At 42.4% G+C, this 13,006-nt stretch overlaps 2 protein-coding genes across 2 annotated transcripts in view; one reads left to right on the top strand and one right to left on the bottom strand.

Annotated features, from left to right (window-relative positions):
* CEBPZ (CCAAT/enhancer binding protein zeta) overlaps window positions 1-7,771 on the top strand; it is a 17,572-nt gene extending 9,801 nt beyond the window's left edge. The window contains exons 9-16 of the mRNA XM_019548605.1: window positions 191-253; window positions 1,311-1,432; window positions 2,482-2,542; window positions 3,550-3,749; window positions 4,731-4,817; window positions 6,776-6,837; window positions 6,939-7,020; window positions 7,598-7,771. Of these exons, the coding sequence (XP_019404150.1) occupies window positions 191-253; window positions 1,311-1,432; window positions 2,482-2,542; window positions 3,550-3,749; window positions 4,731-4,817; window positions 6,776-6,837; window positions 6,939-7,020; window positions 7,598-7,737 (817 nt within the window). The 3' untranslated portion in view covers window positions 7,738-7,771. The remainder of the gene's footprint in view (window positions 1-190; window positions 254-1,310; window positions 1,433-2,481; window positions 2,543-3,549; window positions 3,750-4,730; window positions 4,818-6,775; window positions 6,838-6,938; window positions 7,021-7,597) is intronic.
* CEBPZOS (CEBPZ opposite strand) overlaps window positions 7,448-13,006 on the bottom strand; it is a 15,491-nt gene continuing 9,932 nt past the window's right edge. The window contains exon 4 of the mRNA XM_019549741.1: window positions 7,448-7,698. The gene's annotated coding sequence lies outside the window, so the exon portion shown is untranslated. The remainder of the gene's footprint in view (window positions 7,699-13,006) is intronic.

Raw genomic sequence — 13,006 nt, 5'->3', positions numbered from 1 at the left:
TAGATCTTTGTTGTGTGCTTAATTTTGTATCATGTTATGTTTTCCTGTTAAGCCAATTTCCATTTCAGGTTGGTTGTACTCCTAACAGTTCTGCTATAGTTGTATCGCAAATATTGCAGGGGAGGTTTTTTATGAAAACAAAAGAAAACAATTTTTTTTACTTGTTTTTTTTATTTTTTTTTATTCACAGATTCTTTTCTGTTGGTTTTGGGTTTCACAAGTTATTTTTTGCTAAGCCTAAAAATGAGTGTCTGTGAGTGAGTGTCTGTAGGAGGCCATGATGTAGTTCTTTGTTCTGAATTTTTGTTGCTCTAGTTCGTTAGGTTGCTTGATTTGTTTAATGATTGATTTTTATTTTGATTGTAAATTGTGGAATTATTCATTTACCTTTCTTACATAAGTAAAAGCCTTTGTGTTAGAATTTCTTTCAAAGAATGTTTTAAGCAAGCAATGATGGATTCCTTCCCACCCTCTCCCCTCAAATTCTAACTGGTCTAATCAGTTTCAGCCGATTTCAAGTCATGGGAAGGTATTTTGAATTGTAGAACGAGGAAAGTGGGATGCTCCCATGTACAGGGCATTTACCTTTGTTTCTGACATTTTCAGACCATTCTCTTGTTAGTGCAGATGTAGGAGCAGCTTTTGTTGGCACCAGAGGCTTTTCATAACTATTAAAGGGGACCAACTTCAATTCATGCTTCTGTTTTTAAAATAGCAACTACAAGTAACTGAATTGTTACTATAGCTGAAATAGGTTGCCTTTCCTTTTTTTATTTTGTGCACTTTTGAGACTATTAAGTGGACAGTAAAATTTCCTACTCCCCTTCCTCCCTGAACAGGCATTCCCTTCTCATGTATGCATCTTTCATGGAGGAAAATTGTTTAAAAATAGGCAAATGAGATGAACAGAACACACACAGACACAGACACACACACACAAAAACTTGGGTACGAGAACTTAAGGCCAAATATGATAACCTAAACTACCTCTTAACTGCTTCCTGTATGTGCTTCATAATATGTGTTGTGTTGTTCAGGTCATTTTGTAGTACACCGTGTTCAAGGTTTCACAGTTCACACCAGTAACTAGCCATTTCTGCTTGTATTTATGATGTTGCCAGTTTATACTTTAAGTGAAAAATAAATGGAATTATGACCCTCTGAATTGGGTTCCATGTTTGAAACTATTAACTGATGCTTAAAAGGATAACCGTCAGAATGTGTATATAATGCATATAATCCACGTGGTGGCTGATTTAAAATCTGTATGTCATAAGAACACATTGTAACGTTGCACGTGACCGCAGCAGACAACTTCTTTACTATTCTAGATTTTATAAAAAGTTTGATAAAGAAAAAGAGAGACGAAAACATCAGGTGGATGAAGAAAGTGTGGAAGATGTGGATGATGACGAGTTTGAAAAAATACTGGGTAAGGTGGTGGTGAAGCACGTGCTCCATTAGTGTTGACAGACCACTGATATTTCACTTCTTGATTTTATAAAGTGTGTACTAAGTATACGTTTAAGCAAATGGCTATATCAAAGCCTTTTCTTTTGGAGTTAGTGGATAGCGTGCTCCAGAATTCAAGCTTGCCTGTGCCTGTTGTGATTATTGTGTTAATTTTGCAGTTTCATATTTTACTTGTGTAATTTAGGCCCATGTATCTGAGAATTGTGTCTAAATTATATCAAAGTACTTATGACCCCTTTTATGTTTTTAGATCCAAGGTACCCTAATATTCACTCCCTTTAAACTCCTTGAACAGAAGAGTTCTAGGTTTGTGACACGCTCTTCTCAGTTGTGGTGTGCCTTCTCGTACTTGGATCTGTTTCTGTAGTGTATCAGTGACAAAAGAGGCTTTCTGTTTTCCATTATCAGTGCTGTTGGTTTTCTGTTGTGAAGTATGGGTAGTCTTAAACCAGAGACTGCGTAGCTTTGGCAATACTGCCTGTGCAGTGGACGTGAGGGGGTGTGGCCATTGATCGCTAGGCTTGTCTCTCCTTGCCTGTGGTCCCTCTCCCTGGTTTTGAGCAGCAAGGCCATCTCTATCCTGAATCCGGGAAACATCTGTGCATTTTTTTAATGAAAAGACATTTTTACAAAAATTCCCAACCAGCTGTAGTTAAATGAATGTAGGCTAATTGAACAGGTTTCTGTATGAGATTCTTTCATAATGAATCAACAAATATACATAGTGTATGCTTAATAAAACGGATGGCTTACTAAAAATAGTAATGTTAGAGTGATGTTGTAGCCCTGATGGTCCAGGGATTATGCAAGGGACAAGGATTTTTTTGGGTGATACCTTTTATTGGACCCAGCTAAAGGTATCATCCCAATAAAAATCATAGCCTCTTGCATGAAAATAGTAATCCATTTTGCTATGAGCAGTCAGGCTGTATTTTGAAACTCAAAAGAAACATTTTGAAGTTGAATTGTAATAAGAAATTAAAAAGAAATTCCCCTTGCTTTTTCCAGATTCATTTGAGGGTGATAATTACTTTGATGCTGGTCGCCAGGATAACCTTGATTTTGCTGGGTAAGACTCTTTTTCCCCTCTTCTTTCATGGATGTAATGCTGCTTCTATAGTTTTTTTGGGTTTTTTTATTACATGCATCTGAATAAGTTTTTAGGAGACGGTGCAGCCTACCTTGTTTTGCAGAAGGGATCACTATGAAACACAGGGTGATTTCCCCCCCCCGCCAATTTCCCACTGGACAGAGCAGGCTCAGAAAGCATGCTCACCATGGTTCAGAAAAGCATGAGACCTTTTACACTTGATTTATGCCATAAAATGACCCAATATGTTCAGTTATCATCTCTGTTTTCACTGTCTGAAGTTTCACAGCCTGACAATGCTGACTATAAATAAATTGGAACAGTGTATTAGAAATGAAATCTGAATTCCAGGACTTTTATCCCATGGTTATAGTTTCAAGTTAAATAACTTAAATCTCAGTAAATTGTTGGCTGCATTAATGATTAAATATCTTACTGTTTAAAACATTTGAAATGTAATCTTAAAGATTAGTACCAAAATTAATTGTGTTTCCCTCTTCCCCCTCTTTCCTGAGTTTTTATGGCTTTATATCAAATCCCCACCCCCCTACCAGAATTGAGTCAGATTATATTCATACTCAAGTTTATCCCCTTTCTTGCCACTTTTTCCCCATCAAAATCCAACCTTATAGTGTTCCCAGTATAGTCAGCTTCCATTCTTTTAATCCATTAAAATGGTACACAGGGTCACTGCTTCCCTCTCCCCCACAAATACAGTGTTATAGATGCTATACTTTCTGAGGCTGTCTCCTGTGGAAAAAGATTCTGAAAGTGAATTGAAATGCATGGATATTTTTTAAAACTCCATTAATACTGGAATGATACTTGAATGCATTTTCCATACATGTCAGTTCATTGAAGTGGTCTGTGTTTAAACTTCTTTGTAACATTGCTTAACTTGTTAGTAAAGTGCTCAGAGCTAAGACTGATGTTATTTGTTAGTATCTGTGGATACTGTGAGTCTAAAGTACAATTATGTATTTTAGCAATGTTAAAAAGCAGCCCAAAGGTGGTAAGAAGCACAAAGGAGGGGAGGAATCCAATGCTGACTGGGAAGATTCTGATGACCAAGGTGAATTCAGTGAGCTGGATGATGAAGAAGTCTCCCTGGGGAGTATGGAAGAAGACTTTGGAGAAGATATAGATGAAGAAGGAGGTGCATTTATGGATGTCACAGGTGATGAAGGTAGGTTAACAGCCATCACCAGGATTGAAGATGGACAGGTCAGTGCTTTCATGTCATGTGCCTAGATTAGGTAGTTTAAATCTAGAATTAGGTCCTTAAGTAGCCTGCTTTTTGGGGGTGCTGAGCAATTCAGCAGCTATCACTGAAGTCCCTCTTTGTCTGAGGTGATTCTAGCAGCGGTGGGAACTGCCAGCATTTATTGCTTATGGCAATAACACTTATTTTGTTTAGGAGCCCAAATCAGGGAGTAGTTGTCTGGAGCTAGGTACCTGGTTTTGAAAACTTTAGTTCAGATACTTTGTAAACAAGTGCCATCATTCTCTGTAGTTTAGAAACAGCAGCACCAAAAAGTTAGACCATCACAAAACACTTGGGAAGGAGTAGAGAGAAATCTTTCAAGGAGTTTGGAAAAGCTCTCAATTTTAAGTAAGCATTTAGCTACTTTGCATTTATTAAATTATTTCCTAATTAGTTTTAGACCATTTACCTTCTTTAAGTTGGTAGCTCTTAAGTAATGATTTTTCAATCAATGTTTTTAATTTTTAAAAAAGGCTATACATGTTGAGAAGACAGGGAAGTGATCATGAACAGAACCAACTTGTTTAGGTGGACATTAGTAAATTGATATTATTATGTGGGTGCTGTTACATAATGTGCCAGCTTGTTTGTTGAGCATGCCACCAGTTTACATAATTTCATATATTTAATAAACTTATTCCATTGAATTTCATATCAAGGGTGGCTGAGATCAGTGTTTGTTACTCCTTTTCCGTATTGCTGATACTAGAAAAAGAGCAATACAAAATGTCAAGAAAAACTTGGTATTTCTCATGTTTTCTGTGGGTTTATACTAAAATTTGACCATGGGTATGGTTATTATAATGTTTGCTTCGGGGAATATTAACATATATTTGCGTAAATGGGAATTAAAATACACGTTGGTATTCAAATAGTGATCTGCGTGCTTTTCCTTGATGATAGATGTAAACAGTGAAGATCAGATCAAGTCTGTCACCGCTAAAAAAGGCAAAAGGAAGAAAGATACAGATTTTGCTGGATCATTTGAAGGTAGGAAAATTATATTTGCATTTTGTGTTTGAGAAGGGTTAATACAAACATACATCGGGGAAACTGGTCGAATCGCAACTAGTTTATTGGAGTGGGGGATTAGTACACTCTGGAAAGGTGACTTCAAATTTCACTTTAGTTAAAAATGAAAATGAGCATTTCGCTCTCCTCCCCATCATTAATCCGGTCATTTGGCAGAATCCAGTATCGCTTTCTCCACCTGGAAGGCTCTGGATTGGAGTAGCAGGGTCCATTACAAGTTAATATTCAGTTAGCAGGTATCTGTAGAGAGATGTGTGTTTATACTTGGCCACACTGGAGATACCAGAAATTTGGGTAATCAGTTCACAGTATTTCATGCAGAATTCTTCAAAAAGGAAAATTCTTGGATTCCTTAGTAGCAGCCCGCTGCTAGTATAAAAGCAAAACTTAAGTATGCTGTAAAAGTAGTTTGCAGTTTAGGCTTTGACATTTTAAGTAAACAGATGGGGATATTTCCTCTTTTCCAGTCCCTTGCCCAGTAACCTCAGAACACTCTTATTTTGATCTTAAAAACAATCTGCAAGTCCCTGCCCTTTGTTCCTACTTTGTGGACCATCTACATGTGCATTAATGCACCTTTATGGTGCATTAAGGTTGGTACCTGTAATAACAGGTACCAAACTTAATGCACTGTAAGGACACCCATGCATGGTAGCACTGGCACATGCTTTTTAGGTGATGCTAATGCACACTGGCTTTTGCTGAGATGCGCTAAGGCACAGTAGAATTAGTCTACTGCACTTTTAGCATCTTGTGTAGCTCCATCCCGTGATATGTAAAGGTAGTTTATGTAGGGATTATTGTGTGCACACAAGTGTTTTTTAAATTCTTCTTATTATGTTAAAAAATTAGGTTTTGCTGCTCTGGAAGATCGTGATGACTTTAAAGCAAAAGGCAAAAATCACAAGAATCAGGACAGTAAGAATTATGAGCAATCAGAAGGGATTTTTAATTATTTAATTCTTCCATGCTTATACCCCTTATCCTAAATTGTCACTGATGTTTATTAAAATACAAAGGCTGTAGAAACAGATGAAATTCAGGGAAGACTGGAGTTGACATTCCCTATATTTTGAATGTTTTAAGAAAAATAGAATAGCATGCAAAGGGTAAAAGTAAAACCCTTCAAACTAGCCAGTCTGAATTAGAAAATATCAAATCCTGATATAAACAGACTACGTGCCAAAAGGCATTTTAAGCTTTTCAAATTCTTTGAATTGCCCCTGTGTATTCTTGAGGCAGTCCTTTTGTGGGAAAGCTTTTTTGGTACAAAATCCTTTATCTGCAGTCACCCATCTCTGAGAAACTGCTCCTCTAGACTCTCTTATGTTAAACTGTATAGGTTTTGAACCCCTCTGTGCATTTCTTTACAAACAAACATGTACCCCTGTGCACAAGCAGACTCTTCCTCATGAGCACTTCTTTCTAATAATACTCCATGCAAATGTTACATCCTTTCTGAACTGATTGATAGAACCAGTGTCCCCTCCAGGCCTGTTTCTGCTGCAGCGCTGATTTAGAAATTGACCACTTAATTAGTGACCGCTAGGTTGAAGGACAGCTCTAGGCAGCTGATGATGCATCTGCAATAACATGCAGGTGTTTATATAAAATGTGTGTGCATATTGGATGATATCCCTGTTTCCTAACTTTTATTCTGTTCCATGATTATGCACTTTACAGAATAGCACCACGCTATTACTGTTAGTACCAAACAGTTAAGAAAATCTATTTGCATGTGTACTAAGTACAATATACATAGTCAATTAAACTTTTGATAAGAAATCTGCTTAAACCTACCACCTTTGGTTCTAATTACAGATAACAAAAAAAACCTGCAACCTTTTTAAGGTTATGTACGTGGTGACTAGTATAACTCAGAATTTTACCTGATAACTTTTTTTCCTTATTCAAAGGATCAAAACAAGAAAAGAAAAGAAAACTCAAAGATGCTGGCATGCTGGCTGCTGCAGAAGAGGTAAGTGTGATTAACACTTAAGAAAAAATGTTGATTTTATATTTTGCCTTAATATTTCTTTCCCTAAACAAAATATTATTTTGCATTCTCTCTCTCTAAAGTTTGGCTACCTGCTGGATGAAAACATTGGGTCCCAGTTTGACAATATTGGCATGAATGCAATGGCTAACAAAGATAATGCAAGTAAGTACATTCTATATTTTGTCCTTTAAGTATGTGCACGATATTCAACACCCCCCTCCCGCCAGTGTTGGTGTAGAGAAGAGATGTCAAACATAAAGCACGCAGGCATAGGTGATTTTGACATTTCTGGTATAGATGGAACAAAACCACAAACTGCCTCAAAAGATTGTCTGACTGTCTCAATTTCAAAACTAGATTTGGTCTGTTCATTGAGATACAAAATACCTGTGCCTAGTTAAAAAAAACCCCAACCTTCTAACAGCAGGTCTTCCAATGTTACATTTCTGCTCAAACTTAAAGAGGGTTAATGGAAGTGAAAAAATATGTGAAAAGCAGTTCTGAAATCTGAATATCTGCAGCAGGCCTGGGATGTTTGGGCATCGCACGGCATTAATCTGTATAACTAAAACAAATCTTGAAATACAAAAAAAGGCATAGTTCACACTTTATTGACATTTTCTATACATAGCTCAATTATTAGCCAATACATGATTGACTCAGATTTCACATCGTGTTCATAAATAGTAATTATACACCAGCTGCACTGACATCTCATCTACTTTCTCTTCTCTGGTAGGTGTCAAACAACTCAAGTGGGAGATGGAGCGTGACAGATGGCTTCAAAACAGAGATGTGAAAAGTATTATCAGGAAGAAAAAGCAGTTCAAACACAAAGGGCTGAAAAACAAACCTAAAAGCAAAAAGTCAAGAAAATAAATCATACACTTTATTATGGACCTTTTTAAACCAAGTCCCAGACTTCATTTCTACTTACATCTACTCTTCACGGCTAAGCCATTCCATTTCGTCTCTCTCTCTAATGCCATAGTATCCACCTGCCTCTTGGAATATGTAATAAGCTGAAAAATAAGTAAAAGGTATTTGTAGCGCCTGGGTGACAGAATGCAGGTGGAGTTTTGAGCTAATTTTCTGAGCAGGAAAAACTCGGATATGTCTCCCTAACTTTAAAACACAAGTTTTAAAATTTTTTCTAAAGTTTTCTAAATGTTAAGTAGTAATGCAAAAGCAGAGAATTATTCACTTTCAGGAGTGAGATACAAGAGTCTTGCTGCATTTCAGTCTTCTAGTTCAGGGGCTGGAAACCTGTGGCCCATGAGCTGTATCCAAGCTGCAGCAGCTCAGAATATCAGCACTCCAGGACAGTTTGGGGAGCACAGGGGTCATTCCCTGGCTCCTACTGTCTGTGTCTTTCCATCTGCTCCTTCTGCTGAATTCCCAGGTCTTGCTGCTCTGCTCCTACAGTGAACTTTAACCCTTCCCATTACTGTCAGCCACCTGAATTGGTGGCAAGGGTGGCAATTCAGACAGTCAGAAACTAGAGATTTGTAGTCTGCGGCAGCATTCAAAATGGCAAATCATGATGGCCTGTGGCTACAAATAGCCACCAACCTGTCGTATAGGTGGCAGCAAGTAACTTACCTTCCAGCATGTACGGAAATACCTTGTGCATTTTACGCCTGAAATCTGACAAAACAAGAAAAAGTTACAAACTCCTTTTTCTGAAGTTTAGGTGGTCAGTTACTAATCAAAAGTACTTGTTCTTATATTTTTTAAACATCCCTTCCTTTAAGCCATGTCCCAGATACTTTGAATATTGTTACCTCAAGTTAATTACAGCTGTGTTGAAAGGGAAGTCCTTGAGGTATTGGGTTAGATCCCCATTATTAAATACATAAGCTCCTCTTCCAGACTGCTGTTTCCCCTCACTGGCCCAATTCCTTTGTCAGTTCCCACTGAGGCTGAGAAACCAATTCCAACCTCTCACAAACCTGTCTCTCAAGCTGCGCTGTTATCCCTTAAACCAGAGATGCTCAACCCCTGACCCACACGCCAGACCTGGCCCCTATGGTCATGTCAGGCAGTACACAGAATGAGGCTGAAGTTGGTTCCTTATTCCCAGTTCCTGGTTCCTTTTTCAAAGCTAATCTAGACCCAATAAAAACTTTTTATCAATAAATTCCTCATCCTAAATAAAGAGAACTTTATTAGCTATGCAAACATACTAATTAATATGTAAAATAATATTCCACATCAAGTACAGAGCCTTAAATGCAGGTCAGATTAGGATGGGATTATGGGGCAAAATATTTCTTGGGCCACCCCAGATTTCATGGCAATGCCACTGGGGAACTGTTCCAAAGAACCCTGCCAAAGTCCCGCCTGACCCAAAGCAAAGTTTGGCTGTGCCAGGCTGCCAACTAACAGCCCCCATGCCTACTGTACTAAGTATAATGGCTTGAATAAGGCACTGGCATTCAGACTGGGAGTATGGCTAGAAATTCTGCTTGGGCCAGACATCAGAATACCTCTGTGCCACCCAGGGACTGTCCTGGACATCTGTGACCAGAGACTTGTCCAGCCCAAAGCGTGGTTTGGCACTGCCAGGCTGCCAACAGACAGCACCCTAAATGCATGGAACTGAATAAGGAATTGGATTTTGGACTGGGATTATACCAAGAAATCCTTCTTGGGCCACTCCAGACCATGTCTCTGTGCCACCAGGGGACACTTCTGCACATCTCTGACCAGAGACTTGCCCCACTGAAAACGCGGTTTGGCCATGCCAGGGTGCCACCTAACTACCCCAGCCACTGTGCTAAGTATATGGAACCAAATAAGGAATTGGAATATAGGCTAGGATTATACCCAGAAATCCTCAGGCCACCCCAAAGCGCACCTCTGGCACCAGGGGATACTCCTGGACATGCCTGGCCCAAAGCACGGTTTAGCCCCTCCAGGTTGCCAATTGACACCACCCAGGCCACTGTGCTAAATGAATGAACCTGAATAAGGAATTGGATTTTGGTCTGGGATTATACCCAGAAATCCTTCGTGGGCCACCCCAGACCACATTTGTGTATCACTGAGGAACTCTTGTAGACATCTCTGAAAAGAGACCTGCCCAGCCCAAAAGGCTATCTGACAGCCCCCAGCCACTGTTCTAAGTATAATGGCTTGAATAAGGAACTGTTTTGGGGGCTGAGATTAGAGATGGAAGTCCTTGTTGGCCACCCCACACTATGACTCTGGCACTGGGTGATTCTCCCAGGCATCCCTGACCAAAGTATTTTTTGGTCCAAAGCACAGTTTGGCTCTGCCACGCTGTCAACTCGGAGCACCCCGCCCACCCCAAGCAACTGTACTAAGGACAATGGCTTGAATAGGGAACTCTTTTTGGGCTGGGATTAGAAATGGAAATCCTTCTTGGCTACCCCACGTCACACCTCTGTGGCACCAGTGGACTCCCCTGAACATCCCTGACCAGAGCCTTGCTTGGCTCAGAGCACAGTTTCTTCATGCCATGCTGCTAACTGCAGTCCCCATATCCATTAACATAATAAAAGGCTTAGTCTGGCTGTCTGTATGTCTGTCTGTAATGCTTTTAGCCAGCTGCGCATGCGCCCCCGAGAGGGCTGGTAGCAACTGGCTGGGTGGCACATGCTGTGTGGCCCCAAATCTGCACTGCTGCCAGGGAATTTTGGCAGTGGGGGATGTGCCCCAGCCATCTGAGCAGCCAGGCTGCCCCTGTCTTCCTGCCTGAGGGCCAATGGGGTAACATGGTGGTTGCCTGTCCTGGATGCCCCCCCTGGACAGCTGGCAGGGACAGGGAGGTGGGGGGCACGGAGGGAAAGAGAGGCAGGCAAACACAGGCCAGGAAGACCCAAAGTGGCTGTGGGGGGAAGGAGGGGAGGGGTTGGACCTGAAGTGGCAGGGAGGGGGTGTGAGTGGGACCAGACTGAAGTGGTGGGAGGGAGGAGGGGATTGGGGTCAGACCCGAAGTGGTGGAGGGGGGGATGGGAGTGGCTTGGGGTCAGACCTGAACTGGCGGGACGGAGATGTGGGTAGAGCAGGGTGGGGGAGGTGGGGGCAGTGGCGCCAGTCGCGGGGCTCCATACCCGTGCCCTCCTCCCCACTCCCCATCATTCTTGATGGGCAATTTGCTAGTACTAAGTGTATTGGCTTGAAAAAGGAACTGGGTACCACTGTTTCCCTTTTCTCTTGTAATAAACTTAAAACATCTGCTAGTGAGTGAGCCACCCCCATTCCCCATGAAATGCCAGGCCAGTTACTGGTGAAAGGGAGGTTGGGGCACCTTAACCCCAGCTCTCACCTTTGGGTGGGTCAGGTGATAATGGAGGTAGAGGGGGCCAGGCACAGCTACGGCCACCTGAGCCTACCCAAGGAGGGAAGCCCTGAGACCCTGAGTAAAGGGGGAGAAGAAATAGAGGTCTGAGAGCCCAGTACACATACAGACCCTGAGTGTTACCCTGAAAAGGGCCCTGAGTGTGCTTAGACCCAGTTGGGTAATTGGTTGGCCACTACTCTGGTGAGGGTCGCGGGAGACGCCCAACAGACCATCTGTCTGCCTCCCAAGGAATGGACTAGCTAAGCCTATGGCCAAAGGGTGCTTGCTCCGAGAGAGCTAGGCAGCATAAATTGTTGACGCGAGAAAGAGACCCTGTGAGAAGGTGGAGTGAGGCCCGAGTGAGAGGCGAGTGGTATGACTGTGTGACTAAGGCCTGACAGCATGGCCTAAGCATGGGACATGGTAACATCTGGATGCCATCTGCGAGGGTTGGGCCGCAGCATAGGGGAGGTACAGAGCTGCGGACACCCCCAAATATTGGGGTGCAATAATGGGCAGCCTTCCGCCTTATTTAACAGCTTATTATTATTAACCAACAAGGCATGGCGCACAAGACAGGTGGGCAGCATGCCCAGAGGCAGGTGGGACACTAGCTGCAGGTAGCAGGGATACCCACTTTGCCACACAAGCCATTGTCCTTAGTATAGTTGCTGAGGGTGGGGGGGTGTGTGCTCTGAGTTGACAGTGTGGCAGAGCCAAACCACACTTTGGGTCACGCTCTGGTCAGGGATGCCTGGGAGAATCCCCCAGTGCCACAGAGTCATGGAGTGGGGTGGCCCAACAAGGACTACCATCTTTAATCCCAGCCCCCAAAACAGTTCCTTATTCAAGCCATTATACTTGAACAGTGGCTGGGGGACTGTCAGATAGCAGCCAGGCACAGCCAAACCGCCTTTTGGGCCGGGCAAATTTCTGATCAAAGATGTCCAAGATAGTCCTCTGGGGGCACAGAGGTATGCCATGAGGTGGCCCAAGAAGGATTAGTAGCTGTAATCCTAGCCCAAAAGCCTGTTCCTTATTCAGATCCATATATCTAGCACAGTGGCTGGGGTGCTGTCAGTTAGCACCCTGGCACAGCCAAACCACCTTTTGGGCAGGGCAAGTCTCTTGTCAGACAGTTCCCCGGTAGTACAGAGATAAATCAAGGAGTAGCCCAAAAAGGATTTCTAAGTATAATCCCAGTCCAGAAGTCCTTATTTAAGACAATGCATTTCATAGAGTGGGACTGGGGGAACTGTCAGTTGGCAGCCTGGCACCACCAAGATGTGCTTTGGTCCGGGCAAGATTCTGGTTAGAGGCGTTCAGGAGAGTGGCCCGATGCTGCAGAGTCATGGCATGGGGTAGCCCAAGAAGCATTTCCATCTCTAATCCTAGCCCATCAACCAATTCCTAATTCAAGATCATATACTTAGCACAGCGGCTGGGATGCCATCTGTTGGCAGCCTGGTATGGCCAAACCGCGCTTTGGGCCAGGCAAGTCTTTATTCAGGGATGTCCAGAGGCATCCCCCTCATGGAGCAGAGGTGTGGTTTGCAGTGGCCCAAGAAAGATTTCTGGGTATCATCCCAGCCCATAATCAAGTTGCCTATTCAGTTCCATACACTTAGCACCCAAGCCACCATGCTGTCAGTCGACGGCCTGGTATGGCCAAACCGCATTTTAGGTTGGGGAGGTCCATGGTCAGAGATGTCCAGAAGTGTCCCCTTGCGGCAGAGACATGGCCTGGGGTGGCCCAATCACAGAATCATAGAAGTAGGGTAGGAAGGGACATTGTAGATCTTCAAGTCCGACCCCCTGCCTGGGCGGGAGAAAAACTGG

The sequence above is a fragment of the Crocodylus porosus genome, unplaced genomic scaffold (assembly GCF_001723895.1).
Source record: "Crocodylus porosus isolate Cpor-Errol unplaced genomic scaffold, CroPor_comp1, whole genome shotgun sequence".
Classification (NCBI taxonomy): Eukaryota; Metazoa; Chordata; order Crocodylia; family Crocodylidae; genus Crocodylus; species Crocodylus porosus.
This window is presented reverse-complemented; position numbering and strand designations above follow the sequence as displayed.